The sequence below is a fragment of the Mixophyes fleayi genome, chromosome 10 (genome assembly GCF_038048845.1).
Source record: "Mixophyes fleayi isolate aMixFle1 chromosome 10, aMixFle1.hap1, whole genome shotgun sequence".
NCBI lineage: Eukaryota > Metazoa > Chordata > Amphibia > Anura > Limnodynastidae > Mixophyes > Mixophyes fleayi.
Window position 1 is genome coordinate 91,072,242 of NC_134411.1, and position 27,671 is coordinate 91,099,912.

At 44.1% G+C, this 27,671-nt stretch overlaps 1 protein-coding gene across 1 annotated transcript in view; it reads left to right on the plus strand.

Moving 5' to 3' along the window:
- Window positions 1-26,469, plus strand: part of LOC142103391 (IST1 homolog) — an 80,483-nt gene extending 54,014 nt beyond the window's left edge. Inside the window, exons 5-7 of the mRNA XM_075187455.1 lie at window positions 17,653-17,736; window positions 25,581-25,688; window positions 26,401-26,469. Coding sequence (XP_075043556.1) covers window positions 17,653-17,736; window positions 25,581-25,688; window positions 26,401-26,469 — 261 coding nt within the window. The remainder of the gene's footprint in view (window positions 1-17,652; window positions 17,737-25,580; window positions 25,689-26,400) is intronic.
- The last annotated feature ends 1,202 nt before the right edge of the window (window positions 26,470-27,671 follow it).

The window sequence follows — 27,671 nt, forward strand, 5'->3', positions numbered from 1 at the left end:
TTTTATTCCAATCTTTTTCTTGTGACAAAACCAGATGGCTCCTTCAGACCGATTCTCAATCTAAAGGATTTGAATACACAGGTCAGAGTGCCCAGCTTCAAGATGGAGCCTTTACGCTCGGTCATTCTCGGCATGGAACAGGGAGAATTTATGGTGGCTCTAGACATCAAGGATGCATATCTCCATGTGCCTGTTTGGAAGGGTCATCAGTTCCTGTTGAGGTTTGCAGTTCGGTCAGAGCACTTCCAATTTCAAGCTCTCCCGTTCGGTCTCGCCACAGCGCCACGTATCTTCACCAAGATCATGGCGGTTATGGCTGCTCTGCTAAAGGCCAAGGGAATTACAATCATCCCTTACCTGGACGATCTACTTTTAAAGGCAGATTCTTGAGAGAAGCTTCTGTTGCATATTCAAGTAGTAATCCAGACCCTGGAATCGCACGGTTGGAATATCAACTTCAAAAAATCCCAGTTGATCCCATCCCAGCGGATGGTGTTTCTGGGTCTCTTATTCGATACCTGTCTGAGACGAGTGTTCTTTCCTCAGGAGAAGATCCTAGCCTTGCAGAGGATGGTAAAATCCCTGTTGGTGGCAAGAAGACCTTCCATTAATTTTGCAATGAGCCTTCTGGGCAAGATGGTATCATCATTCGAAACGATTCAGTTTGCTCAGTTCCATGCACGACAGTTTCAATTGGAACTCCTGTCGCAATGGAACAAATCCCATCGGAATATGGCGAGTCAGGTTTTTTGCCTGTCTCCGCAGACGCGTCAGTCGCTGATCTGGTGGCTACACAGGCAGAATCTCTCCAGGGGACGCTTGTTCTCAATTTGGAATTGGATTCTGATAACAACAGATGCCAGCCTTCGGGGTTGGGGGGCTGTCTGTCTTCAGGCTCGGTTTCAGGGGCTTTGGACTTTGGAAGGAATCCAAACTTCCAATAAATGTCTTAGAACTGCGCGCAGTGTTTCATGCACTAAGAAGTGCGCAACACTTGCTGCAGGGAAAGCCAGTAAAGATTCAATCGGACAATGTCACAGCAGTGGCATATCTCAACCATCAGGGCGGCACCAGGAGTCCCTTGGCCATGAGGGTGACTCACAGGATATTTCTGTGGGCCGAAGCTCACGTTTCTCATGGTCATCTTCATTCTTCATTCTTCATTCCCGGAATAGAAAATTGGGAAGCAGACTTCCTAAGCAGGCAGTCTCTGCATCCAGGAGAATGGTCTCTCCGTCCAGAGGTGTTTCAACAGTTAGTGGTGAAATGGGGTCAACCGGATGTCGACATGATGGCATCTCAGTTGAATCACAAGGTTCCCTGCTACTGTTCCCGTGCAAGAGATCCCAGGGCAGTCGCGGTAGACGCTATGTCCATTCCTTGGAGGTACCGCTTAGTGTACCTTTTTCCTCCGATAGCCATGCTTCCACGAGTACTGAAAAAGGTGAAGAGAGAAGGTGTTCCAGTGCTTCTAGTGGCGCCAGATTGACCGCGCAGGGCCTAGTACACCGACGTACTCTTCATGGCAGGAGGTCGGTCGTGGCGGTTGCCAATACGCCCAGACCTGCTAAACCAGGGTCCCTTTTGTCATCAAAGTTTCGAATCGGGTGGTGCAGACCATGCTCCGTGCTCGAAAACCGGCTTCGGCCAAATATATCATTGTGTCTGGAGGACATATTTTGGTTGGTGCGAAAAGAAGGGATATCCTATGTCTTCTTTTCGTCTGGCCAGGTTACTGAGGTTCTTGCAGGATGGCTTAGATGCAGGTTTGTGTCTTAGTTCTCTTAAGGGTCAGGTGTCAGCTCTTTCGATCTTCTTTCAAAGAAAACTTGCTGTCATACCTGATGTGCAAACTTTCATTCAAGGTGTTCTCCATGTTCAACCTCCTTATATTTCGCCGGTTCCACCATGGAATTTGAATTTGGTGTTGAGGGCTTTACAGCATCCACCATTTGAACCATTGAATACGGTGGATTTCAAATTTTTAACTTTGAAAACGTTTTTTCTTTTGGCCATTTCTACGGCACGCAGAGTTTCCGAGCTTGCTACTTTGTCTTGCAAGCCTCCTCTGTTGGTTTTTCATGAAGATAATGCAGTTCTTCGAACCAAGCCCTCCTTCCTCCCTAAAGTTGTATCTAAGTTTCATTTGAATCAGGATATTGTTATTCCGGCTCTATCTGATTCTTCTTCTTCCGATAACAATGACTCTATTTGTTATCTAGATGTTGTTCGTGCCTTGCAAATTTATGTTAAAAGATCTCAGAAATGACGTAAAACTGAGGATCTTTTGATTCTTTATGATGCTCACAAAAGAGTCTGGCCAGCTCCTAAGGTGACCATTGCTAGGTGAATTACGGCTGTTATCCATCAAGCTTACAGTGGGGCTGGGGAGCCTGTCCCAGATAATCTACGGGCGCATTCTACAAGATCTGTAAGTGCTTCCTGGGCAGCCCGCTATGGTGCCTCCAGTGAACAGTTGTGTAAAGCGACCACGTGGTCTTCTGTACACACTTTCACAAAGTTTTACAGATTTAATGTGTTTGTCTCTAGGGATGCAAGTTTTGGGAGAAAGGTGCTTCGGGCAGTTTCTTCTGAGCGTCCCCTCCCGTGAGACAGCTTTGGGATGTCCCCAAGGTCCCGGTGTCCCCCAAGGATGTTAGAGAAAATAGCATTTTTATACTTGCACAAAATCCGTTTCTCCTAATCCATTGGGGGACACCGGGCGACCACTCTTAACGCTCTGGTTTCTACTTCTGTTTGACATGTTGTCTAGTTGTTAAGAGAATGTTGTGTTGTTAAGTTTATTCTCTTTTCTTTGATTTCTCTCTATCTCCCTTTCTGCGGGCTTGGTTAAACATAGACTGGCCTCTAGCAGGAGGTGAGGTATAGAGGGGGAGGAGCCAGAGCTTTTGTTTTAACTAAAGTTAAAGTGCCAGTGTTCGCCTGTCCTACTCTATACCCCAAGGTCCCGGTGTCCCCCAATGGATTAAGAGAAACAAATTTTACGTAAGTATAAAAATCCCATTTTTCTTGACCCCCTTTCCATAGGGGCCCATTGCATACACCATCTAACTACCTACTTATAGCAGCTCCAGGAGTTGTCTCTAGCCCTCATACCCCCCATCCCCACTTTTACCCTTTAGCTTGTACTATACCCCTGTCTCTGTCATTTTGATTTGATATGTGTTTGTATGTATTAACGATACCTGATGCTTTAAAATGCCACTTGTCCTTTGATTGTTCATGTATTTACTCTGTCATATATTATTTGTCTTGTGTTTTGTCTCATCTTTCGAAAATCTAATAAAAACCTTTTTGAGTTAAAAATAAAAAAATAGGCAAAGATACTCATTCTGTATCATCTCATTTTAAACAAGTACATAATTGTTCTGCGAAAAGCTTAATTAATTTTTGGGGCATACAAGTGATTGTCCCTAATTGGAAATATAGAGATATTTAATATATGTTAACCACCACTGAAATTAAATGGATTTATAAACTTAATACTATAGTTCCTTATGGACTAAACAAAGATTTTAAATTTAAAGTGATTTCTTATCTGATTATATGACTGTTATGTGCGTTTTGTCGCTAACCAATAACGATTGTCGGACCTCGATTTGTGTTTCCAACGCACAAAGATTTATTTGCAATAAGTAGAATAATATGCTCAAGCGAAGTGATAATAAATACAGCCATTACTTATCGCAGGCGCTCTGGATCCAGTGTGCAGTCATTCAATCCTGAAGTCTGGGGACAAGATGTCTGAACACTAGATGTGAAGCTGCTGCTTATATACACACAAAAATACAGTAACACAATGAAGATGGTATAGCTTGCATCTATTGGTCCAGGTCTCAGGAAGGTCCAAGGGGTTGTCAATCATTGGCTAGTTCATCCTAAGGAATCCAAAGGAGGGGGTCATTTCTCCAGGGGGTATGCTCGGCTCTTCCCGCCAAGATTCTTTAGTCTTAAGTAGTTCATAACTCCCTATCATTCATCACTTGTGTATGCACTCTGCGATTCCTTCGCAGAGTGAACCAAACAGTAGGAAATGTAAAGAGGTTTATTATGATACCACTCATGATATGATTCCTTCAACCTGTTCCGTATATTTCACTAATATGCATGTAACTTTAATATAACACATAAATACTACTATATTTCGACATAACTGACTATGTGTTGCAACTACCATTAATGTGTACTATTTTATTAGTATGCGTGTTTGTGCGAATGTATGGTAAAAGACCAATTATTGTTGCTGCCACGTGTAGTGGATGCGTACGCCCTTTCACGCCGTAGCGTGCCCTTGTACGTCGTAGCGTACCGTACGCATCTTTTCAGACAAAGACAACCAAGTTTGCTCGACTTTAATTGAAATGACTTTATCCAATTTGCTGACTTCGACAGCTCCACCCTTTTATAGTGTAATAAACTATCACCCAATCACCGTTTCAAGTTCAGGATTATACAATACTTCTTCACAGACCATGATCTCGGTTTCTGGTACCACCCTTTCAGTCTCTTTCTCAGTGTTACTCCTATGAGACCGTTTTCCACACTTCTACACAGTAGGAACACATTTGACAACTAAACCAATTGCTAAGATGACACCCAGTATAAGGAGAAGGAGCTTACCTACACTAGCAACCATTTCCTGTACCCACTCCCCCAGACCGGAGAACCATTTCACAGGGTTCAACCACGAGAACCAACCCGCCACCTTTTCCCCGACCTCATATAACGAAGAATTGTGACTCTGTCGAAATTCCCATTTCAGCTGCAAAATTTCATCCATCTTCCGGTCTATAACCTCTTTAGGGTCATCCGTATTATTAGTGATGTACGTGCAACATTTAACACCGAACTGGGTGGCCAGTGTTACACAGTACCCACCAGTAATAGAGGTGAGATAATTTAGTACCAGTCTATGTTGCACCAACTCCTTCTTGTACGCTTGTAGCTCCCTTCCAGTATACCTGAAAGTGTCATCATACATCTCGGTGATATTATCTATTAATTTAGCTAGGTCTTGGATATATTTAAAGTTTAATGTTCCCCGAGCGGTCCTGGTGAGGTCTAGAGCAACCATAACTTGGAAATCTACTAATCCATTTTGTAGCTATGGGTTCCTCATCAGGAATCATATTTCTCTTGCCACGGTGTTCATACTGTGTGTGTATGTATGGTGGTGATGTAGTCTTGTGAATACCAACCATTTCTTCATGAGTAATAGTCATGATTTCAGGAACCAGTTTAGCTAAGAAACACAAGCCCTTGGAACTCGGAGTCACCCAGGAATAAGCTTTCCTTCCACAAACAAAATACACATCATCAGGGAGAACATAAGGAACAGTATGCCCATGAATTATATCACACAGAGTTTTGATAAAACTACCCATGCCTAGTGTCTCCATTTGCTCTAGACATGTGTCGGCATTAATGACATTTTTACATTTATCTGTAGAGACTTTTCCAATGGATACCTTCTTATGTTTGGTTATACGCCCTAATTTGTGACTTCCATCAACATTCCTGCCTAGTAGTGACCTTGTGAGTCTCCCTCTAAAATGAGTGTGGCGAGCCATTGTCTGATCTGATAGGTCAGCCTCCCAATTCTCCAGGCGCTTTGCATGAGATATATTTAGGCACAGCAAAGATCTGCCTATGGAGTATTGTCGAAGCGTCAGACTAGGGGACCTAGTGTTATTGTACCTCCCGTCTATGGGCCTCCCACCCCTCAATTCGAGTACTTCAGATATGTTTAGAGGGAATGGCACTAGTCCTATATTATGCTGCCCTTGCGGCACGTGAGAGCACACCCAACACTTGGTTTGGTTTAGCACCTTACCAACCAGGGAGTGATAATCCTCCAAAGGATGCCCGCCTATATTCAGAGTACTGGGGGACTGGCATCGTTGGATGCATCTCTCTTCAACTAGGGAGTCGCAGAACTTGCAGATACAATACTCATCAGACAATAGCCCCTCACACTGCCTCCGAGTTCCTGAGCTAGCAGACCTTTTCATAACCCCCGGACCAAGTTTGTTAATGGGCTGCTCTGAGTATCCTAATAACTTTTCCTCTGCTTCCATCTCATCCGTATCACTCCCAGAACCTTCCTCCGTCCTCCATCCTCCTTCACAAAAATATAATGTCCTAGAAAAAGTAATAACAAGGAAAATCCTGGAACAAAAGAAAAACAAAAACCGCCACTCCATCGCTGGAAAGATAGTTCTGGGGCAACGTCTCTGGTTTCAGGTGTCTCGACTACAGGCTTTAGGTCTCCCGGAACAGACTCACAAGTGACAGATTTATGTCGTTGGTCTTAGTTTTATCTTGCACTTTCTCCGGATTATGGACTCTCCTGCAGTGGGTGGAATGGACCCAAGTGTCTCTCTCTGCAACTTTCAGTGATGTAGTACTGGTCAGCAGCACTTGGTACGGGCCTTCCCAACGGTCTGTTAAACAACCTGAACGTAAGAAATTGCGAATCATAACATAGTCTCCAGGTTCAACATCATGACAGTTCGTTTCTGGCATACCAGGTGACAGCATTTTTAGTTTTTGTTGTTGTTTTAGCTGTCTACTCATACTTATAAGATATTGTACAGTCACTTCATTATTACACTTCAAGTCGTCTTGTGGACTCACGATCAAATGAGGCTGTCGTCCGAACAGTATCTCAAAGGGGGACAGATTAAGAGGAGGTCTAGGAGTGGTCCGAATGCTATGGAGGATCAATGGCAAAGCCTCAGGCTATGCCAACCCAGTTTCAGCCATTATCTTACCAAGCCTGTTCTTTATAGTACCGTTTACTCTCTCCACCTTACTACTGGCTTGTGGTCGGTAAGGGGTATGAAGTCTGCTACCGATTCCCATGAGTTTACACATATTTTGGAAGATATCACCAGTAAAATGGGTACCCCTATCACTTTCAATGATTCTAGGGATACCAAACCTACATACAAAGTCTTGTACAATTTTCTTTGCAGTGAACACAGCAGTATTAGTGGCTGCTGGATATGCTTCTACCCAACCCGAAAACACATCAATACACACTAACACATACTTCAGATTCCTGCACGGTGGTAATTGGATATAGTCAATTTGTATTACCTGAAAAGGTCCGTCTGTAGGAGGGATGTGGGATGGCTCAGTTGGAATAGTTTTCCCAACATTTTTCCTCAAACAAGTAAGACATGACATTGCTTTCTTACCAGCCTGAGAGGAAAATCCGGGAGCACACCAGTATGCTCTCACCAGTTTGCACATACCTTCTTTACCCAGGTGAGTCAGACCATGTGCTGCTTCAGCCAGGCTTGGATAGTATGTTTGGGGAGCTACAGGCTTACCTTGTCCATCCCTCCAGAGTCCTGAGGACTCTTGACCACATCCCTTCGCCTTCCAGACCGCCTTTTCCTGCAGGGAACACAAATCTTGCATTTCAATTAATTTCTGCATGTCTAATGTCTGAAAAACCATCATAGTCTCGGTCGATACAGTCATAGGTTGCCCTGCTGCCGATTTAGCAGCTTCGTCTGCCCTGTTGTTGCCCAATGACACTGGGTCTTCTTCAAAGGTATGGGCTTTGCACTTTATGACGGCTACTGTTCTGGGTAACTGTATCGCTGTCAGAAGTCGTTTTATGTGTTGTGAGTGTGCCACTGGTGTACCTGCTGCTGTCGTAAAGTTTCTAAGACGCCAAAGGGCCCCAAAATCGTGCACTACCCCGAAGGCGTACCTAGAGTCAGTATATATATTGGCTGATTTACCCTCTGCCAATTCACACGCTCTCCTTAGTGCTACTAGTTCCGCCACCTGGGCTGAGTGAGGTGGACCAAGGGGTTCAGCTTCTACCACATCCTGATCGTCTACAACAGCGTAACCAGTACATAGCTCTCCCGTCTCTGTCTGTCTATGACAACTTCCGTCTGTATAAAGCGTAAAATCTACATTTTCTAAGGGGGTGTCACGTATGTCGGGCCTTGCAGTAAGGTCTGATTCAGGTGTTCCATACAGTCATGCGTGTCAGTATTCTTGCCTAACTCATCATCAACCAGGGTCTCCTCACCTCCCACCCTTTGTGTCTCTAGAGACACATACGGAAGGTATGTAGCTGGATTTAAGGTGCTACATCGTTTGATGGTGATGTTTGAGGGTGCCATCAGGGCTAGTTCCCACTTTGTGAATCTAGCTGAAGAAACATGTCTGGTTTAGGCTGAATTTAACAGAGCTGATACAGCATGGGGTGTATAGATAGTTGAATTATGTCCTAATACTACGTCCTCGCTCTTACTTACCAGAAGAGCCGTTGCTGCTACACTTCTGAGACATGTTGGGAGTGATCTTGCCACATTGTCTAATTGTGCACTGTAGTATGCTACCGGTCTGCTAGCGTCACCATGTTTCTGTGTGAGGACACCTGCTGCACAACCATCAGCTTCTGTACAAAATAGCTCAAAAGGCTTTTCATAATCAGGTATTCCCAATGCAGGTGCTCTAGTCAGACTATCTTTAAGATTAAAGAACGCTTGCTCTGACTCTTCTGTGTGTACAACACGTTCTGGTTTTGAGGAAGAGACTAGCTCCTGCAATGGTAATGCCAGAATAGAAAAACCTGGGATCCAGGATCTACAGTATCCACACATCCCCAGGAAAGTACGAATCTGCTTCTGGCTCTGCGGCAGAGTCATGTGTTGTATGGCCTCAATCCTGTCGGTTGTCAGGTGTCTTAGCTCCTTAGTGAGGCAGTGTCCTAAGTATTTGACCTTAGTCTGACATGGCTGTAATTTATCCTTTGCCACCTTGTGCCCTGTTTGTGAAAGATGAAGCAACAACAATTTAGTATCATGTAAACATGACATAAAATAATCAGAGCACAACAACAAATCGTCCACATATTGAATTAGAACAGACCCATTGTGGGATTGAAAGGATTGCAAACGGTCATGTAAGGCTTGGGAGAAAATACTGGGGCTGTCAATGAACCCCTGGGGTAGTCTGGTCCATGTGTATTGCACTCCCCTGTAGGAGAATGCAAAAAGGTATTGGCAGTCAGGGTGAAGAGGGACTGAGAAGAAAGCAGAACATAGATCAATGACAGTAAAATGACTGGCAGACGGTGGAATCTGCATGAGGATGACAGCTGGATTCGGCACTACGGGGAATTGGCTCTCAACAACTTTATTAATTCCCCTTAAGTCCTGGACTAATCTATAGCCCCTCCCCCCACTCTTCTTCACAGGGAAAATGGGACTATTTGCTGTACTGGCTGTACGAATTAAAATCCCTTGTTGTAACAGCCTTTTAATAACAGGATATACCCCTAGTTCCACCTCCGGTTTTAATGGATACTGTGGGATTTTTGGAGCTATCCTACCACTTTTTAGATTGACCATGACAGGGGCTACGTTTGCCATCAGTCCAGTGTCCTGTCCATCTCTGGTCCATAGTGAACCTGGTATTTCCAGCAACATCCCCTTTACTTGAGATGGACTTTGTTCTATAACAGGAGAGTGTAACATTAACCTTTAAGGGGTGTCCAATATATCCTGTACCTCATGTGCGACCTTCTCCGGTATATCTAAGAACACACCATCAGAAGTACAGTATATGACACATCCCATTTTACATAACAAGTCTCTCCCTAGCAAGTTCGTAGGAGCCGCCGCAGCCAAGAGAAACGAATGCTTGGTATGCAGGGGCCCGATAGTAACCTCAGCTGGTTTAGTTAGTGGATAATGCAACACTTTTCCCGTTACCCCGATGGCTGGAATTGTTTTACTGGTCACCTGTAGATTGAAAGGAGAGGTTATCACAGATCGGGCCGCCCCTGTATCTACAAGAAAAGTTTCTTTCCTACCAGCTATGTCAACTATCATTGTTGGTTCTTCTCTCTGACTCTCAGTTAACCTCACTGGCTGTAGACTACAGGTATGACCTGACCCCTAGCGCTGACTATTGCTTTCCCGCGCAGCATTTGCTGCTATAACATGCGCAGGTAACGGTGTGTTCTCTTGCCTATGTGTGTTTCTCCGTGGAGGATACCTATATGAATCCCTATCCATATGTGTATCCTGTCTTGTTTTTTTACAATCTCTTGCAATATGGCCTTCTTTGTTACACCTGAAACATCTGATCACTTTAGGTTTCTTGTTATATGGGTTGTATGCTGGTGGTCGTATATGCATCCCCTCTAGAGCCTGTATACTCACCGTCATTAACCTATCACCTTTCTCCTCCTTCTGTCTAAAAAGGTTTTTGTCATGCTCCACAGCAGACTCCCTAAGAGAATCCACTGTGATGCCTCTCCAATTAGGTAATGTGGTTTGTACTCTGGTTTTTAAATTTTCTCTAAGGCCATCCATCAGTACCCCTACAGCTACTTCCCTATGATGTGGGTCCTCCCCTATGTTGGATATCCCAGTAAACCGTGTTATCGCTGCTATAGCTCTAGCAAAGTAATCTGAGGCTGTTTCACTATCCTTTTGTTTTATAGTGAAAATCTTACTCCAATTTACTACTACTGGAAAATAGATGGCTAAGTGTTTGACAATTTGTTCTATATTTTTTTGGTTAATCTCATCAGTCAAAGTGTCATCTTCCTCCAACAAACAATCTTCAATAAATTTTTGTATGTTAGTATTGGGAGGAAGACACGCCCTCAACACTACACGCCAATCCTTATTGGTTGGTTCGTGGGCATTTCCTAAGTCTTTAACAAATTTCTGACATTTAGCCAACTCCTTTCTAGGATCTGGGAATTCAGTCATAATGGAACGTAATTCTGATCTAGTCCAGGGACAATGCATTGTAACATTTCTTAAAGGAACTACACCATCCTTGTCCGGTTTCCCATTGGGAACTGATATTGTGCGGACTGGGAAAGCACCCTCTGGTTCACTGACTTCAGGGGACACTACAGGATTTGCTGGTTCAAGATTTAGAACGCTTTCACTCCTAGTGATCACGCTACTCTCACCTATCTCAGCCATTTTCTCATACTTGCGCTGAGCCTCTAGTACACTAACAGCATGGGCAATGGCCGAAATCACAGTGGGTTCATCTTCATCTTCTGATACACTTGTTTTAAATTGGCTTAAAACAGAATACAACTTAGCAATTTTTATTTTTTCAGTTTTAATAACGGCTGTACTTACCACTCCCGCCACAGAAGGTGGCGGGGGCGCGCTTGTGCTGAGTTTGCGACGCTTCTCAACAGCCACTTCCGCCGTGCGCGTGTTTTTAGCCACGCCTACTTCCGCTGTGCCTTCGCTACTCTGCCACGTGTTACCTTCCATTTGCCACAAATTCAAACAATCATTTCTATTTCTCTTTTTCGTTGACTTGATCAATCATACTTTATCTTTTACAGTATTTAGTACCTCTGCATTAAAACTTCCTATTGTTGGGAAAGGCCTATCACAATCTTTGGTCATCTTGACCCACGTGTCGCAATACGCAGTTGCGTATGCACCATATTTCTTACACATGAGAAATCTCGCTGAACCAATAGGACCTTCCTTAGGCAGTACACTGACCATCTCTAGCGTTTGCTTAGCACCCATGTTGAACAACACCAATCTACACAGAACACAGACACACCCCAATGCTCTGTTCCTTCCGGCCAACAATACTTTTCTCTGTGGAACACAGACACACCGCAATGCTCTGTTCTTTCCACCCAACAATTTCAACCCTGTTGCTACAATCACTGCTAGAGATCTCTAATGCCCTTGTGAACGTATTTCCAGATAGCCGCGTCCACTCGCTTTCTCTTGTTCCGAACAAGAATTCCCTAACACAGAAATATCACTGTGGGCCCCAATGGCTATCAGCTCCTCGATACCCTGGCTCATCACAAAATCTGCTGAGTTTATTATCGCTGGAAGCACAAGTTGATAAAATCAACCTGCCTTTCGGTTAGATCGCACTGCCTACCAATACTAATTATTAGCAAACCTTGCGATCTATTGGTCGCGCTTTGCGAAAACCCGGTTTTCGCATTCGGTATACCTGCCCTGTATACCGTCCTTAAGTTGGGCAATCCGCCTCGTCAGACAGCAACTGAGCACAATGAATAATAAACAGTGTATCTACGTTACAAAATCACACACTATACACCTTTTCTGCGCAGAAAATCAAAAGTTCCCAACAACAGTAATAATGTCTCAGAGGCTTTCACAAGTAATTATACTATACATGTATAATAACTATTAAAACGATTGTTTAACCACGTGGCAAATCTACTGGAAGTTTGCGTACGCACAGCAGGAAATACACATACGCTAAGCAATGCAATACAGTTAAAACGCACAATGACAGTACAAAGAAACAGTTTTCTCTTTTGTCCCTAGGTTCTAGTTAGCGTGCTCTAGACAATGCAAAACGGACATTCGGTTTCACAACACAGAGTAAAATTCAGGTTTTGAACACATTGTGTTCTTACCCGTTTATGATGCGTCTCCACCCTTTGTTGCGGAACCGAAATCCGTTGGTCTTGCGTATCATCGGCAACGAAACCTCCAAAGCTCACGAGCCCCCAAATTGTTATGTGCCTTTTGTCGCTAACCAATAACGATTGTCGGACCTCGATTTGTGTTTCCAACGCACAAAGATTTATTTGCAATAAGTAGAATAATATGCTCAAGCGAAGTGATAATAAATACAGCCATTACTTATCGCAGGCGCTCTGGATCCAGTGTGCATTCATTCAATCCTGAAGTCTGGGGACAAGATGTCTGAACACTAGATGTGAAGCTGCTGCTTATATACACACAGAAATACAGTAATACAATGAAGATGGTATAGTTTGCATCTATTGGTCCAGGTCTCAGGAAGGTCCAAGGGGTTGTCAATCATTGGCTAGTTCATCCTAAGGAATCCAAAGGAGGGGGTCATTTCTCCAGGGGGTATGCTCGGCTCTTCCCGCCAAGATTCCTTAGTCTTAAGTAGTTCATAACTCCCTATCATTCATAACTTGTGTATGCACTCTGCGATTCCTTCGCAGAGTGAACCAAACAGTAGGAAATGTAAAAAGGTTTAATATGATACCACTCATGATATGATTCCTTCAACCTGTTCCGTATATTTCACTAATATGCATGTAACTTTAATATAACACATAAATACTACTATATTTCGACATAACTGACTATGTGTTGCAACTACCATTAATGTGTACTATTTTATTAGTATGCGTGTTTGTGCGAATGTATGGTAAAAGACCAATTATTGTTGCTGCCACGTGTAGTGGATGCGTACGCCCTTTCACGCCGTAGCGTGCCCTTGTACGTCGTAGCGTACCGTACGCATCTTTTCAGACAAAGACAACCAAGTTTGCTCGACTTTAATTGAAATGACTTTATCCAATTTGCTGACTTCCACATGACAAACATTTTTCTTTTCCTCCTATTATAACCTCATTCAGATTGAAAAGAATATATCGGAAGAATAGCATCCTCTAAATATATCATGTAAAAATCCCATCTAATTTGATTGTATATTAATTTCACATTTTATAAGTGGTATATAAAAAGTTCTTATAGTTTAATATGCACACAATTCCGGAATAATTATATGAATATAGAATCACCCATGTTGAATTAATATTAATTTGAAATAAATTAATATATATTATGAATAGGGGATTTTCTATGACTCCACTAAAGATGAAACTCAAGCAGGATTTTGTTATTGTCTGCTATGGAACGCAAACTGCAGTATGAATAGATCGGAAATGACAATCCGAGTTGGTGGAACGCAAGCCGGAAATGTGTTCCACAGATGGTAGTGTTGTTTGATTAAGGTCGTATATTTTACTATTCGTTCAAACTGTAGGATATTTGTTAAATTTTATATGGAGGTGAAACATTATTTTATGTATTATTGATGAATTTAACTATTCTATACCTTGACCCCATAACGGTAAAATTTGAAGTCAGGGGTATATAAGGAAGTGATTGTACATGTTAGCCTCTATCCTTGAAAAAGACCAACAAAGGCTAAAGTGCGTTGGGTGAAAAGGCATGTGGACTTTGATGTGCATATAGGAATGCTACTGTCAGGATTCTCAATATAAAAACCACTGAGAAAAGGCAAGTGGAACAAAGTGCTTTTTATTTAACACGGGTTACACAGGTAAGTGATGCAATAAACGGTAAGGTATGAAAAGTCAGCAGAGTAAGGCCATTATAGAAAGGAGATGGCACACAGGATGAATAGTTTGCGTACCAATACACAGGAGAGACTGGAAAGAGGATGCGATGGTCTGCGAGGCATTACCACTAGACAGTGGAGATGACACACTGGATGCAATAGTCTGCGGACCGATATACAGGAGATACTGGAAAAAGAATGCAAACTGTAGGTGCTGTCTTAACAAAGTCGAGTCAGGGGTCACAGGAAGAGATGCCAGAACGGCAGGACAAACAGAGGTCAAAACCAGGAAGTCAAACAAGGATAATTCGCAGGAGAACCAGCAGAGGTCAAGCCAACAGATGAACTGGCAAAGGTTGCTGGGACAGTCAGGTTTATAAAGGCCAAGGACAGGTGCTAAGCATCCTGGAGTAGCAAGCCTAGCTCTGGCAGGTAGCAAAGATGTCCAAGTACCACAGTGGCGCCTTTGGTGGAACTGTGGAACTGCAAGCTGGATACCTATATAGGCAATAGTCCAACATAGCTCTTGGCAGACAGGAGCTGCAGAAGGCAGATCGTGACACCTACTACCAAGATTCACCATCTGAAGGATGCAACATTGTGAATTTCCTAGGACTTGCAATGATGTGTATCACACTTAACATATCTGTAATCTGGTAGAAATCCATTTGCATTCTTATTATGCCCAAGAAGTCCTTTTTGTATTATTTTTTTAAATTCATTTTATGTTTTCATTATTTTAAAAGTTTTTTTTTCAACGATATTGTTTTAGTTTTTCATGTTTTTCACATCTAAACCGGTATAAATGCATCAGCTCATCATAATAAGGACTACTAAATAATCTGTATACAGTGCTTTCATCTTTATTGAATGCTTGTGAGTACAATCACAAGAGGGTGTGGTGAAGGCTGAAGTTTCTTACAATATTGAAAAGAACATATCCCCATTTATATACAAGGCACATATATATTTCCTTTTTAGTAAGTGCACTCCCTAAGAGGAGATCATCAAAACTGATCTTCATGGGACAATCTACTATCAATATATACATAATTATGTAACGCTTAGTACTTGTGTCATTATCTAAACAGTATCACGCTATGTTTGTGTTTTATATTTTTGTTTTTATACATGGTTTATTGCAATGGAAAAGAAAACAGTATGGTTCATTGAAGAAGGATGAGATCTTCGCTATTCATATAAGTATTTTGTTCACTTATTATAGTATTGTATATGTATTTAACACTAATAGCGGTTTAATTTTTTGTTCATTTTGGAAAATGTGTATTCCTCTTTAGATTAGTATAGCTGCCATTGGAAGGAGCGCCGTTTGTTTCCTAGTTCATTCTATTTTTGCATTATTAATTAACATTCTGTATTGAAAGCACCTTTTAGCATGAATAGTTTAAAAACTAAAGAATATTAAAAACACCTGTGTATGTTATGCTATGTATTCCCATAATGATTTCTATTTTAGAGGTTTCTAAATTTTAGGTATCTTACCGAACTATGTCAACACTTATTGTAATAATTGTTTGAGCTCCGCAATGTCGGCGAGAACCCCTGCTTATTTTATAGATACACGGTCATCAACGCATGTAAAGTGCATTTTTGTACTGGGTCGGGTACAATTTTCTGTCGGTGAACCTGTCTACACTTATCCTGTTGACACCAAAGTGGTGACAGGGTAAATGTCGACAGACTTACTCTCTCCACATGTTTAAAATGTGGACACTGTGATTGTCAATGGTCACAATGTTGACATTAAACGAGCAATGCCGCCGGGTCCAGGCCTATACAGTCACTGGCACAGAACAGTTTATAACTAATAAAAACACTAATACAGCTTAAAATTACCCCCTCCCTCCTCCCAAAAAAAAAAAAACCATGAAAACTAACAAATGGTTAGATATAAGAAACCCCAAAGAGCGTGACCCCATCCCCAATCAGATTAACCCTAGTGCTGCCAGCCTAATGCTGGTACTAGTAAAATCAGGGGGGCAAGAAGCGTGTGGGGTCCCCCTGCTATAATGACAATCAGTCCCAGGCTGACCAGCACGGGTCTGGATTCCCTTGGAAAATGAGACCTCAAAAAAAAAGTGATCCCCCTCCCTTGGAGTACCTAACCCCGTGCTGAAATTTCTAGGGCTCTTTCCACACCCCTGGGCAGTGGGTGTGGAATAATAAAATAGGTTTTAATAATAAATACACCATTTTGTGTTGGTGCACTACATGTCCCAGCAAGCCCTGGCTGTCATTAACAGTTTGGGTATGCTGGTGCTTGCAATACTACAAGTACCAGCATACACATGGCTGCCAGGGCATGCTGGTACTTGAGGAACCACAAGTGCCAGCATGCCCTGCCACCCAGGGCCAGCTGCTACCTATAGTGCCCGAATGCAAAATTGAAATAAACCACACACCTCGTTTTACCAATACATTTATTTTTTAAAAAATAACCCCCCCCAAAGTAATACTCATAAACCACCAGGTTCTTCATCTATAAGAATTTCAATCTTGTAAGCTTTAAAATAAAAAAAAAAAAAAAGCTAACAAAAGTAAACCCAATGGTCCGTTGTTGTCCACACAAAAACCCAGTAAAATTATTCCAAGCATGTAAAAAAAATTTCTTCTCTTCTTCCAGGTTTTTAACACCCAAATAATCCTCCAGAACCAGCTTGTTAAAGTAAATAACTCTGTACAGATGACAAATACAGATGACAAATACCAGCTCCTAGAGTCAGGAGCTGCCCTCACATAAAGAACAATGACAGCCACTAGGTCTATTTATAACCTGGGGCTTTCCCACACTATCAGAGCTGGGTCGTGAGTAAATCCCAGGTTATAAATAGAGCTGCAGCCAATTTAAACTAATATGTTCCAACGAGAACTCCACAGATCAGCATATCATAGATAAGTTGCAATGCAAAAAAATATTCATCCCACTTGATCGTCTAGAGCAGAGGTTCCCAAACTGTGCGCCACGGTTTCCTGGGGAGCTCACAGAAGTGCCGCTGCCAGGGAAAGTGGTAAACAAAGTGGGGGACTACTTGGTAATTATTTTGGATAAGGAGTGCCTTGAATAAATTATGGAGACCGTAAGGGTCCCTCTAACTGAGAAAGTTTGGGATCCAATGGCCTAGAGGATTGATGAGCATGACCCTGATGTTACCATAGGTTATTGCCTTAACATAGATTCAGTGACACAAAACATACAGACCATACATCCCTTTAAGTGACTTTATATTGTGCTTTTTTTCTGTTGACCACCTGCATGTAATTAAATACATTTATAAAGATAGGTTGCCAAAAAAGTAATTGTGTCACAACGCTAGTGAGTCGTGTATGGTCTTTTGCTTTTTAGGATGTTTCTTGTTTGTGATGATCTGATGTATGTGGCATATGAAAATTAGAACATAACTTATTGGGTGTATTTAGTGATTGAGCAGAGCCTGATGGACCGTGATTACATGCCCATTTTTTTTGCAGGTGGTCAGTCAGCTTTGCTATAAGTACAGCAAGGAATTTGGAAGTCTCTGTCGGTCAAATAAGCTGGAAACAGTCAATGAAAAAGTAAGTGTGGGATATGCACATTCTATATATCAATTTCCAGGGAGCAGAACAAGTAACTAAACTAACCCTTTGCATGTTTGTCACTCAGGATATTTTCTCTGTACAGCACTGCATAATATGACTGGAGCTATATAACTAATAATAATAAAATGCTTAATGGCTGATATCTCTCACGCCATTTAATCCTCTTAACAACTTATTTAAGTTCTTTGAATAATTGACACGTGACATAATTGTGGCAATAATAAAAGGAGTTTATTTTGCAAACCAAATATGGTGGTGGAGAAAAGAGCAGGCTGTACAATATACACCAGGCAACAAGGATATCCCAGCATTTAAACCATGGGACATCCATAAACAGGGTAGTTAACCAGACAGCACCCCGGGCGCACATATCTACCTTACTGGGACCATCAATCCTCAGCAATACAGAAACTGCAACCCTTCTGGACTGAAAGGAGTGCAACCACAAGCCAACCCACAGGGGCGGTACTTGCACTGAGACTATAGCCGACTCACAGAAGAGAGGCGGGTTCAGCATGCCCACTACAGTAGTGTGCGCCCCAACCACTGGCCGTCGACTGCACTATGTTTTCCGTCAACTCGCCATCCAGGGCCTCCACGAGCAAACACCAGACACACCAGGAACTGACAACAGGTAACCAGAGAACAGCCAGACAAGCCAGAGCAGGCACGGAGGTTCATCCATACTAGGGAGGGTCGACGGGCAACGTCTTGAATCTCTAGAGAATGATTTACTATTCACCCATAACCTTTATAGACTACTCCTAGCCCTCCCCTGTGACATCAGATGGGTGTACACATCCCCAGTTAAACTTTTAACCTTAGAGGAATAACTTTAGTTAGGTGACACAGCCTCAGCTTTTAATTTCCTTCATGCTCACTTCAGCCTTAAGTTCTTATAAAACGGTTAACTGCTGATCTCTCTCACTTCCCTTAAACCTCTTAACAACATATTTAACTTATTTGAATAATTCACACGAGACATAATTGTAGCTTTAATAAAAGGAGTTATTTTGCAAACCAAATATGGTGGTGCAGAATAGAGCAGGCTGTATGACACACACCAGGCAACCAGGATATCCCAGCATTTAAGCCATGGGACATCCGCAACCCGGGGATGCACATATCTACCTTACCAGGTCCCTTAATCCCTGGCACTACAGAACCCTTCTGGACTAAAAGGAGAGCAACCACAAGCCGACTCACAGGGGTGGTACTTGCACCGAGACTATAGCCTACTCATTGAAGAGAGGCAGGTTCGGCGTGCCCACTACCATAATGTGCTCCACAACTACTGGCCGTCGACTGCGCTACATTTTCCAGCCACGCCCTCAAGATCTGAGGCCCGCCACCAAACCTAAACCTACCGTTGCCAAACTCCTATAAATATCTCCTATAAACAGGGCCATACCGTTATCGGTCAGGTGAACTCCGTCCCACTTATAGAAGAAGGGGCTCTGGAATCTTATATACTTAATCTGCAAGCCATCTAAAGAGTGCATGAACTGGGACACTACAGAATTGACTTTCTTCCGGGCCTCATCCTCTACGCACCCTTCAGTGAAGTAACGTCAGCCCCTCTTTGGCACTACATCGGACCAGCAGAGAAGAGGAGCAGGCCAGGTGGTATGGACCCATGGTAGGTCGGATTGTATCAGCAATATCCGGTCCACCAATGTACATTGAATCGCTAATATATGGGGCACCCCTCGTCTAGCTATTTCAGCAACCAAGCGACCCCTAAACTCAGGCCTTTGTAAACCCCTCCGACCTGTCCAAGAGATCACTACCGACCCTGGGAGAAAAGAGGTTTCCCCAGCTGCCCTATGCAACTCAGCCCAATGGACGTATGAGTGTCCCAAAACCCAAATCTGCAGCAGATTCCAATGGTCTGTAAGGCAGGAAAGAAACCAACAAACGTTGGCATAGATAAGCAACTGCAAAATTAAAAAGCAGGAGGAGTAGGGACTCTTGGTAGAGAACCTCCAAAAAAGAAGTTGAAAAAGAGAAAAGGAAAAAAAAAAAGAATAGAGAGACAAGTGGAGAAACTCACACACCCAGCAGCACCAGATGCGCCGTAGTACCGGAGGAGCACTAGAGCACACACTCACAAGGCAAAAGAGAAAACCAAGGGGGAATGGAAGATACAAGCGAAGGTAAAACCATAAAACCTTGTGGTGCCATGTGTCAATTAGGCCACATTTTAGAGGAAAACATGAACAAATCCTTTTGTGCCCTGCCTCCAAAGGCAACAAGCAGCTAAAACCCTGTGTCAGTGCAGCAGAGAGAGTAAGGCAAGGAGAGCAGTCAAGCAAGAAGAGAATGCCACACCCTTGTAAACATCAGTTTTCCACATGCCTAGCTCTTCAATATACTACACAGATGCACCAGCAACCGCTGCAGACATGGCGGCCCCAATCCTAAAGTAATGGGTGCCGAATTGAGAACTGTCCAAGCTTAGCGCTTATAATGTCTGCTTGAAAACCACAAAGACCTGCTACTGTGTGAGGGGGGAGCCATCACCAAGCACAAGCCACGGGACCACGGCTGAAGGCAGGAGGCGAGAAAATTCACTGACAATTACAACTGGGCAGACAGAGAAAACCAACTCTGGTGGCTAACGTGACCCAGTGCCCTTTAGCCAGCTAGTCTGATTTGGACATCCTTACTTTTCAGCAGATTGAGGAGGGAGGAAGTACCACGAGCTGCTCAAGCATACCCGAGGTCGGAAGACGCAGTCACTTCACTTACCTGAAAAGCCACGAAGTACAACATCACAATGGCAACGCAAAATAGGGAACTCTCATTTGCGTTGCGCGCCACCTCCGATATTGCTTCCAGTAATTTCAGCAATATAGCTTCGCTAATAGGTTTCCTCTAGTCAGGGAGCACTGGGCGCTCTCACGCCCAGCCCCGCAGAGCCCTGAAAATGACAAAACTCCTAGTGTAATCAGCCTGTCCGCGCAGTCTGTCAATGAAGGAGCTGCCAGTCAAGGACGCTGGTTTGAACTTACCGGCCTTGAAGCCAGCCGAAACAAAGGCAAGCATGCGCTTCTGCCCACCTTCATCAATACCAGAAAATGAGCCAATCCTGCCATGCCAAACGATTCATAATCTATCCCTGATAAAGCCCGGACGCTGCAGGGGAAACATGTTGGATACCAAATTACTACAGAGTGTAATTGTCATCTACAACTAGCCCCTTGGATCACTGTGGGTAAGCGGGGAGAAGTTTTAACATCGCTATCCCCTGCTCGCCAAGCTCCAAGTTTGCCATGTCAGCCAAAGTGAAGAACAAATTGGAGAACAGCTGTGACTACTACCTACTCATGCGCGCACCGTTGGAGATGCCATGCTTACCTCACTTCATTCACAGCTGATCTTTACACCGCCACCCGTCCACCAGGGGAAGTAAGAATGGAGGTTTATACCAAGGCTCTCACAGGCACTGCTTTAAAAGAGTAAGTCCTCTACCACTCTCTCCTGGCAACTTGTTACCATTGAGTTTGTATTTATCATCCCAGGAACTTTGTTCACGAACTGCCACTGCAGATTTTTATTGATTCAACCAGTGGGCATATATTATAGCTCCTGTACTGAACTGGATATACTTGCTCAGAACTGGGTTTCGGCTTCTCTATTTGTTTATTTGCCCTCATTGGGCTCCTTTTTTGCACCTTATGCCTCACATTGTCAGCTGGGGCTGTTTGTGATAGACCGTGCACCATTTGGTGCACTACAATGTATTATTTTATTCTGGCCAAAATTGCTATATTTTGTGGTTCGGTACTTTATGATAAAGAAGGCACCTGCATTGCCACATACACACATCTCTTCTCTTACTCATATACATTTATAGGCACCCCCCCCCACTATTAGTACTGAAGATTTTTCTAGATACTTCCTCAGTAGGACATAAGTAGGGCAATGGAATCATGTTAGGGACGCCGCAGGTGCCAAGGGTCGAAACCTATCCCACTGACCCTGCGACAGCGCATCAGCCAGCCCATTCTTGGCATCTGGAAAATGCTGAGCCTGGAAGTAAATATCACATGACAAGCAGGACAATATCAACTTATGCAGCAGGGTGATCCCTGGAGGTGAGGGAGTTTGCTGTCGATTTATGGCCTGCACCATGCCCAGGTTGTTACACCAGAAAACTATATTTTCCCGCAAACCTGGCAGCTCACAGCTCCAGAGCAGCGACTATCGGGAAGATGTCCAACAGGACCAAGTTAGCCATGCAGCCAGACCGCACCCTCGCCGGGCTATGGTGCAGTGCACCAGTCCCCGGCAAAATAGGCCCCAAATCCCACCTCCCCAGCTGTGTCCGCAAAAAGTTCAAAATCCTTGCTAGATACGGGGGAGTGGGCCAAATGCAAAGTCTGTGGAAATCTTGCAAGAACAGATCCCAAACTACCAAATCCGCCCGGATCTTGTGGACAGAAGTATCCTTCAGTGGGGCCGCTGGCACCCTGAGTTGCTCGCTCCAACTTTTGACAAAACACTCTACCCATGGTTATGACCTGGCAAGTGAAATTGAAAAGCTCAAGTACATACTGGGCCTGTTTCATTGTCACTCGCGAGGACCCCAGCACCTCAGTGATCAGCGTGAGCAGCTTTTTAACCTTGTCCAAAGGGAGCCTACAAAGGCCCAAGACCATATCGATCTTGATGCCCAAATACGACAGACGTGTTGTGGGACCTTGCATCTTATCATGCGCTACCGGGACACTCGGGGAATGAAATAGGGCTACCATAGAAAACAATGTTTTTACGCGGGCTGAGCCCCACCACCAGGAAATCGTCCAGATAATGTGCAATGCCACTGTGGCTGGTACCGGCAGAGACGCACCAGTGGAGAAAGGACCTGAAACACTCAAATAAGGAGCAGGAAACCGCGCACCCCATAGGAAGACATCTGTCCACATAATAATCATGGTTTAGCCTAAACCCCATAAAGGGGAAGGAGTCAGGATGGAGCAGAAGGATTCAAAAAGCCAACTCAATATCAACCTTTGCCAGCAAAGCCATGGCCCCAAAGCCCCTCACCATTTTCAGCGCAGCTTCGAAAGACTGATATGCTACACTGCAGAACTCCACTGGGATCGCGTCATTCACGGATGCACCCTGTGGGAAGGACAGGTGCTGGATCAAACGGAACTTACAAACTGCCTTCTTGGGGACCACCCCTACTGGCAAGCCACCAGGTCCTGGTAAGTGGGGACCTGAAAAGACCGTCTCGTACAACCCAGTGCAATTTCCTTGCTCACTTTGGCCTTTGAAGACATCAGGGAACGAACTGGCCGAATTCAAGTTCTGTATGGATCCCACAATCGGCAACTGGAACCCATGAAGAAACCCCTCCTGTATAAATTCTGCCTCAAGCTGGAGCGGGCAGCGAGTGAGCCAGCAGCCCAAGCTTACCACATTAATTGGGGTTTTGGCCTTCTGCAGCACTAGGGGCGGTCTAACTACCCATCCCGCCCCCTCTGATGGGCTTGTTACAGGCACCTCCACATCGCATTCAAGTGTGTGAGGACATACACGCTACTCCGGGTAAGCAGTTAGCTCTGTTAAAGGGGTAGCAGCAGCCCCTACCAAGAAAGGGTGTGCCGGTCCTGCCCAGGCTGCCGGCGCCCCATCACGGCCAAGGAAACTTCCCCATAGCCATCCTGAGACACCTTCAACCAGGTCTCCACCTCCCTGTACCCAAGCATAACGCTCGGGTGACCATCGTATTTCGACCAGAACTCCTCATTGAAGGCTAGCCACAACCCGGGACGCGAAGACTTGTACATTCCATGCCCCATGTGCAAGTATTTCAGCATCTCCATCCACTCCTGGGGGCAAGTTTCCAGGTAGCAAGCCTCAAACAGGTACGCGCCAATTCCAGTAAGTCTTAAAGCTAGCTTCACCGTCGCCCCCTCCAGCCAGCGTCCTGGCCACGACTTTCTTGACCTTTGCAGTAACAGCTAACATATCTATGTACCTGCCTTTAGATTTCTTATTGCGAACCAACAACCGAACCCCTTCGGGTGTCAGTAGCACGTGGGCGCACCATTTCCGACCCAATGAGATGGGAGTCCCCATATAGTGCCCGGCACCGCTGCGAGCCAGCACCCTCACAAGCTACAAAATGCCTGAACAAACTCTTTACCAGCATCTTAGGGCAGCCCTGGAGACAGACGATTCTGCACTAGAGCTGTATCAATCAGACAACACAGGAGTCACATCAGGCAAATCGACCATATCAAGCTCACCACGCAGCATGGAACCACCTTCAGAGCCAACAACTTGACCCTCCACCGCGGCTCATCGATCCTGCATACAAGTCACTAGGAAACTAACGCCCATCTGCTGGGAGAGACATGTTACTCACGGAAGCATGTGACAAAGACCCACAAGGTCCAGACCTCTGCACCCTATTCCTGGTTGCTGCCTGGAACCCCGTGTTGACCCATAGGAGCCCCTAGAGCCAGGCCCCGAGACAGCCGGGGAAGGGGATCACAGGGGCCAGGGATGCACTTGGGACAATCGTTCCCTAAGCTGCCTCTCCGCCTTATAGTCACTATAACTTCACCTGCTACAAGACCAGGCCAGAGAGGGGCCCCGAGAGGAGGGACCCGGAGAGGCCAAGCCCATAGGGGTTGGGCCTTCTGCACCCCTCTGGGCCATCGCATGCGCAGCCACATGCCACCCACCAAACACTGGGCGGTGAGGCGCTGCAGAACAGGTCATATGCAATCCAAAAACTAGGGGTAGGGTCGCAGTATCTGGCTCCACCTGGCGTAGGGCGATGGGGGAGAGAACAGACCCCTGTCCTGCTGCAACACCTAGACCCCCCACAGTCCCAGGAGGGCCCTGCCCATAACCTGTGGAGGGATCCTGAAGCTGGGAGTACACATCACTGGGAGGGGGCTGGGGAGCACCATTACACTCCCAAGCTAAATTGGGTGCACTGGGCCTCATGCCCTTTGAATTTACAGGGGAAGCCACCACCACCGCCCCATGACTGCGCTAGGGGGGCCCACTATGCCCCACAGCCGAAATAGGGGTCTGGTGTCTACTATTTAAATTACCGCCAGGGGGTGCCACCGCCTCATGCATGCACTCGGGGATGTGCCAATGTAATGGCCACGCAACCGGAAGCGATCGCCATCACTTCTGGTCAGACAGCGCAAGACCCAAGCGGAAGGGTAAACTTCCACCGCGGAACGCGTCAAAGGATTAGATGGGCGCCTGCTCACCCTTTTGGAGGCATAGTGTGGCAACTTCCGCTTTTCATCTTGTCCACCGATCCTTTGAATTGTATCCACAATCCCACAATATATGGCTACTTACTTTAATGGCATTATCTGCACATAAGAGGCTATGTCTGATTGATAAGGTAATAACTTGGGTAGAGTAGCTGTACTTAACTGGCCACACAGCATATGCTTCTCCAATATCAGCTTGTTCAGTAGTGAAATGTAATGTGTAGGTACAATATATAATTGTGCTTTTCGAAATATTATATCAGGCTTATACTTTATGTATTGACAATCCGTTCCACAGTTCTACAAGAAGAGATCAATGATGGTTTTTCTGACGAAAAGTCTGTCAGGACAGACAATGGCTGGGAACTGTCATGTGACTAAAAGCAGACAGTTATATAAAGATATACGTACTTATGAAGATCTATATGTTTAATTTACCATACATAAAATTACATTGGCCCTAATACAAGAAACCAATAGCTGACCAAAGCCTGAACAATATGGCAGCCAGTTCACATCTTGCTCCTTCCTCACCACTTTAACCTGTTTCTTTATCCACAGGTAATGCAGAAGCTGAGCACCAAAGCTCCCTCCAAAGAACTATTGGATAAATATCTGTCTAATTTAACAAAACAGTTCAATATATGGTATGAGTCTACTGAACTTACGGTGAGTAAAAATGGTTGCCAGGCAGGAGACAATACACGCACGGCCTCTACTTATAAAACATCTTTTCCTGATAATAGCATAAACCTAAACATTTCTCTTAGCTGACAATTTAGTTTTGCTCCCTATAGACTGAACATAGAAAGCTGCTCTATCACTTTAAGCAAATACCACAAATGCCAATACTTGTATCATAATTCTGACCAAACAGCCTTAAAGTTCATTTGTCACTAACATAGCTATCAAATGTTCCTAATTTCTAGGGGCAGTACCATTGTGACCCTTGGAATGTCCCTATTTCTTCAATACAGTAAAAATCCTCTTATCTTGAATATCTTATGAAATTCTATCTATTCTTATTTTCTGGGCTTTATAACATAATAGTTATTAAAGAGGGTCATTTAAAGTTCAGTGAACACGTTATGATGGGGATTGTACAGCACCAAAGTATTTGGGGCACAACTATATGGCATTGAATGTATTGGGAACACAACTATGTGGCATTCAATGTATTGGGGCACAACTATGTGGCATTCAAAATATTGGGGGCACAACTATATGGCATACTATGAACTGGGGGCACATCTATGTGATATACTATGAGTAACATGATGGACGGCCTATGCCACCCTGTCTGTTGTTGCTGGGAATCGGCTGGGCTTACTTTGCCACCTTTCTCTTTCGTTATACCAAATGCGCCCTCTTTCCACAGTAGGAGCGGCTTATACGTGCTGCCACCGCTGGATTCCTTACCGGCACCCAGTACCGAGTTTCTTCTGGGTAACTGACACTGCCAGTGTACCCCATTACTGGTGTACTTAGGCTGGTACTCCTGAACTCTTTACTATGGATCAGGGATGCTGTGGATGGATCCCCTGGCCCATCATGCTGACCAGGGCTGCAGGGTAGCAAGCAGAGTGGTGGTACCGGAAAAGCTGGGTCCAACCTCTGAAACAGTCGGAGAACGGATTAGATTTAGGGTCTAATCTGCAGGTCACAGGAATACAGCAATATTAAAGATGTTTCCAAGCAGGTCTTTGAAGCAAGTTGTTTATTTGCTCTCACACTGGTTAAAGGTACCAGGTGATCACTCAAGTCAGATGAAATCAGAAGAACAAGTTTTCAGTACAAGCCAGTGCCTTTTATACAGTTTAGACACAGGCTATTTTTAGAATCAAGATGTAATGTGTTTACACAAACATGGATTTACATGCGTTGCAAAGCCAACAATATTTACACTTATCTGTAAAATTCTAGAAACACTGTGATGTCATGCATTTTGTTTTTAGATACAGGAAATCTAGTGAACCCTCACACATCAAAAGACCCAATTAACATATGAGGTCTTTCTGCAGAATGCACATTCCCACAGAACATCACAAACCCCAAACAAGCCATTTCCCCACATCACAATACACAAAAGGCTTCCATCCACAAAGGCTCGTTATATCAGATATATACATCAGAAATAAGACATTTGCTTTAGAAAGGTTACAACAGAAAAAATGAATTTTATACCCTGGTCTCAGAAATAACAATTTCCTATCTCAAAATATACACAATATCAAAAATAAGTGCATGTGCAATTATATAAATAAGCGCCCTGTGCTATTTCCTGTAAATAAATCTATATCAGAAGTTATTTATCAGTGATCCAGTCACACTATGATTTGGGGACACAACTATATGATATACTATGAACTGTGGGCACATCTATGTGATATACTATGATTTGGGGGCACATCTATTTGATATACTATGATTTGGGGGCACAACTATATGATATACTATGATTTGGGGGCACAACTGTATGATATACTATGAACTGGGGGCATATCTATGTCATATACCATAATTTGGGGGCACAACTATATGATATACTATGATATACTATGATTTGGGGCCACATCTATGTGATATACTATGATTTTGGGGCACAACTATGTGGCATACTATGAACTGGGGGCACATCTATGTAGCATACTA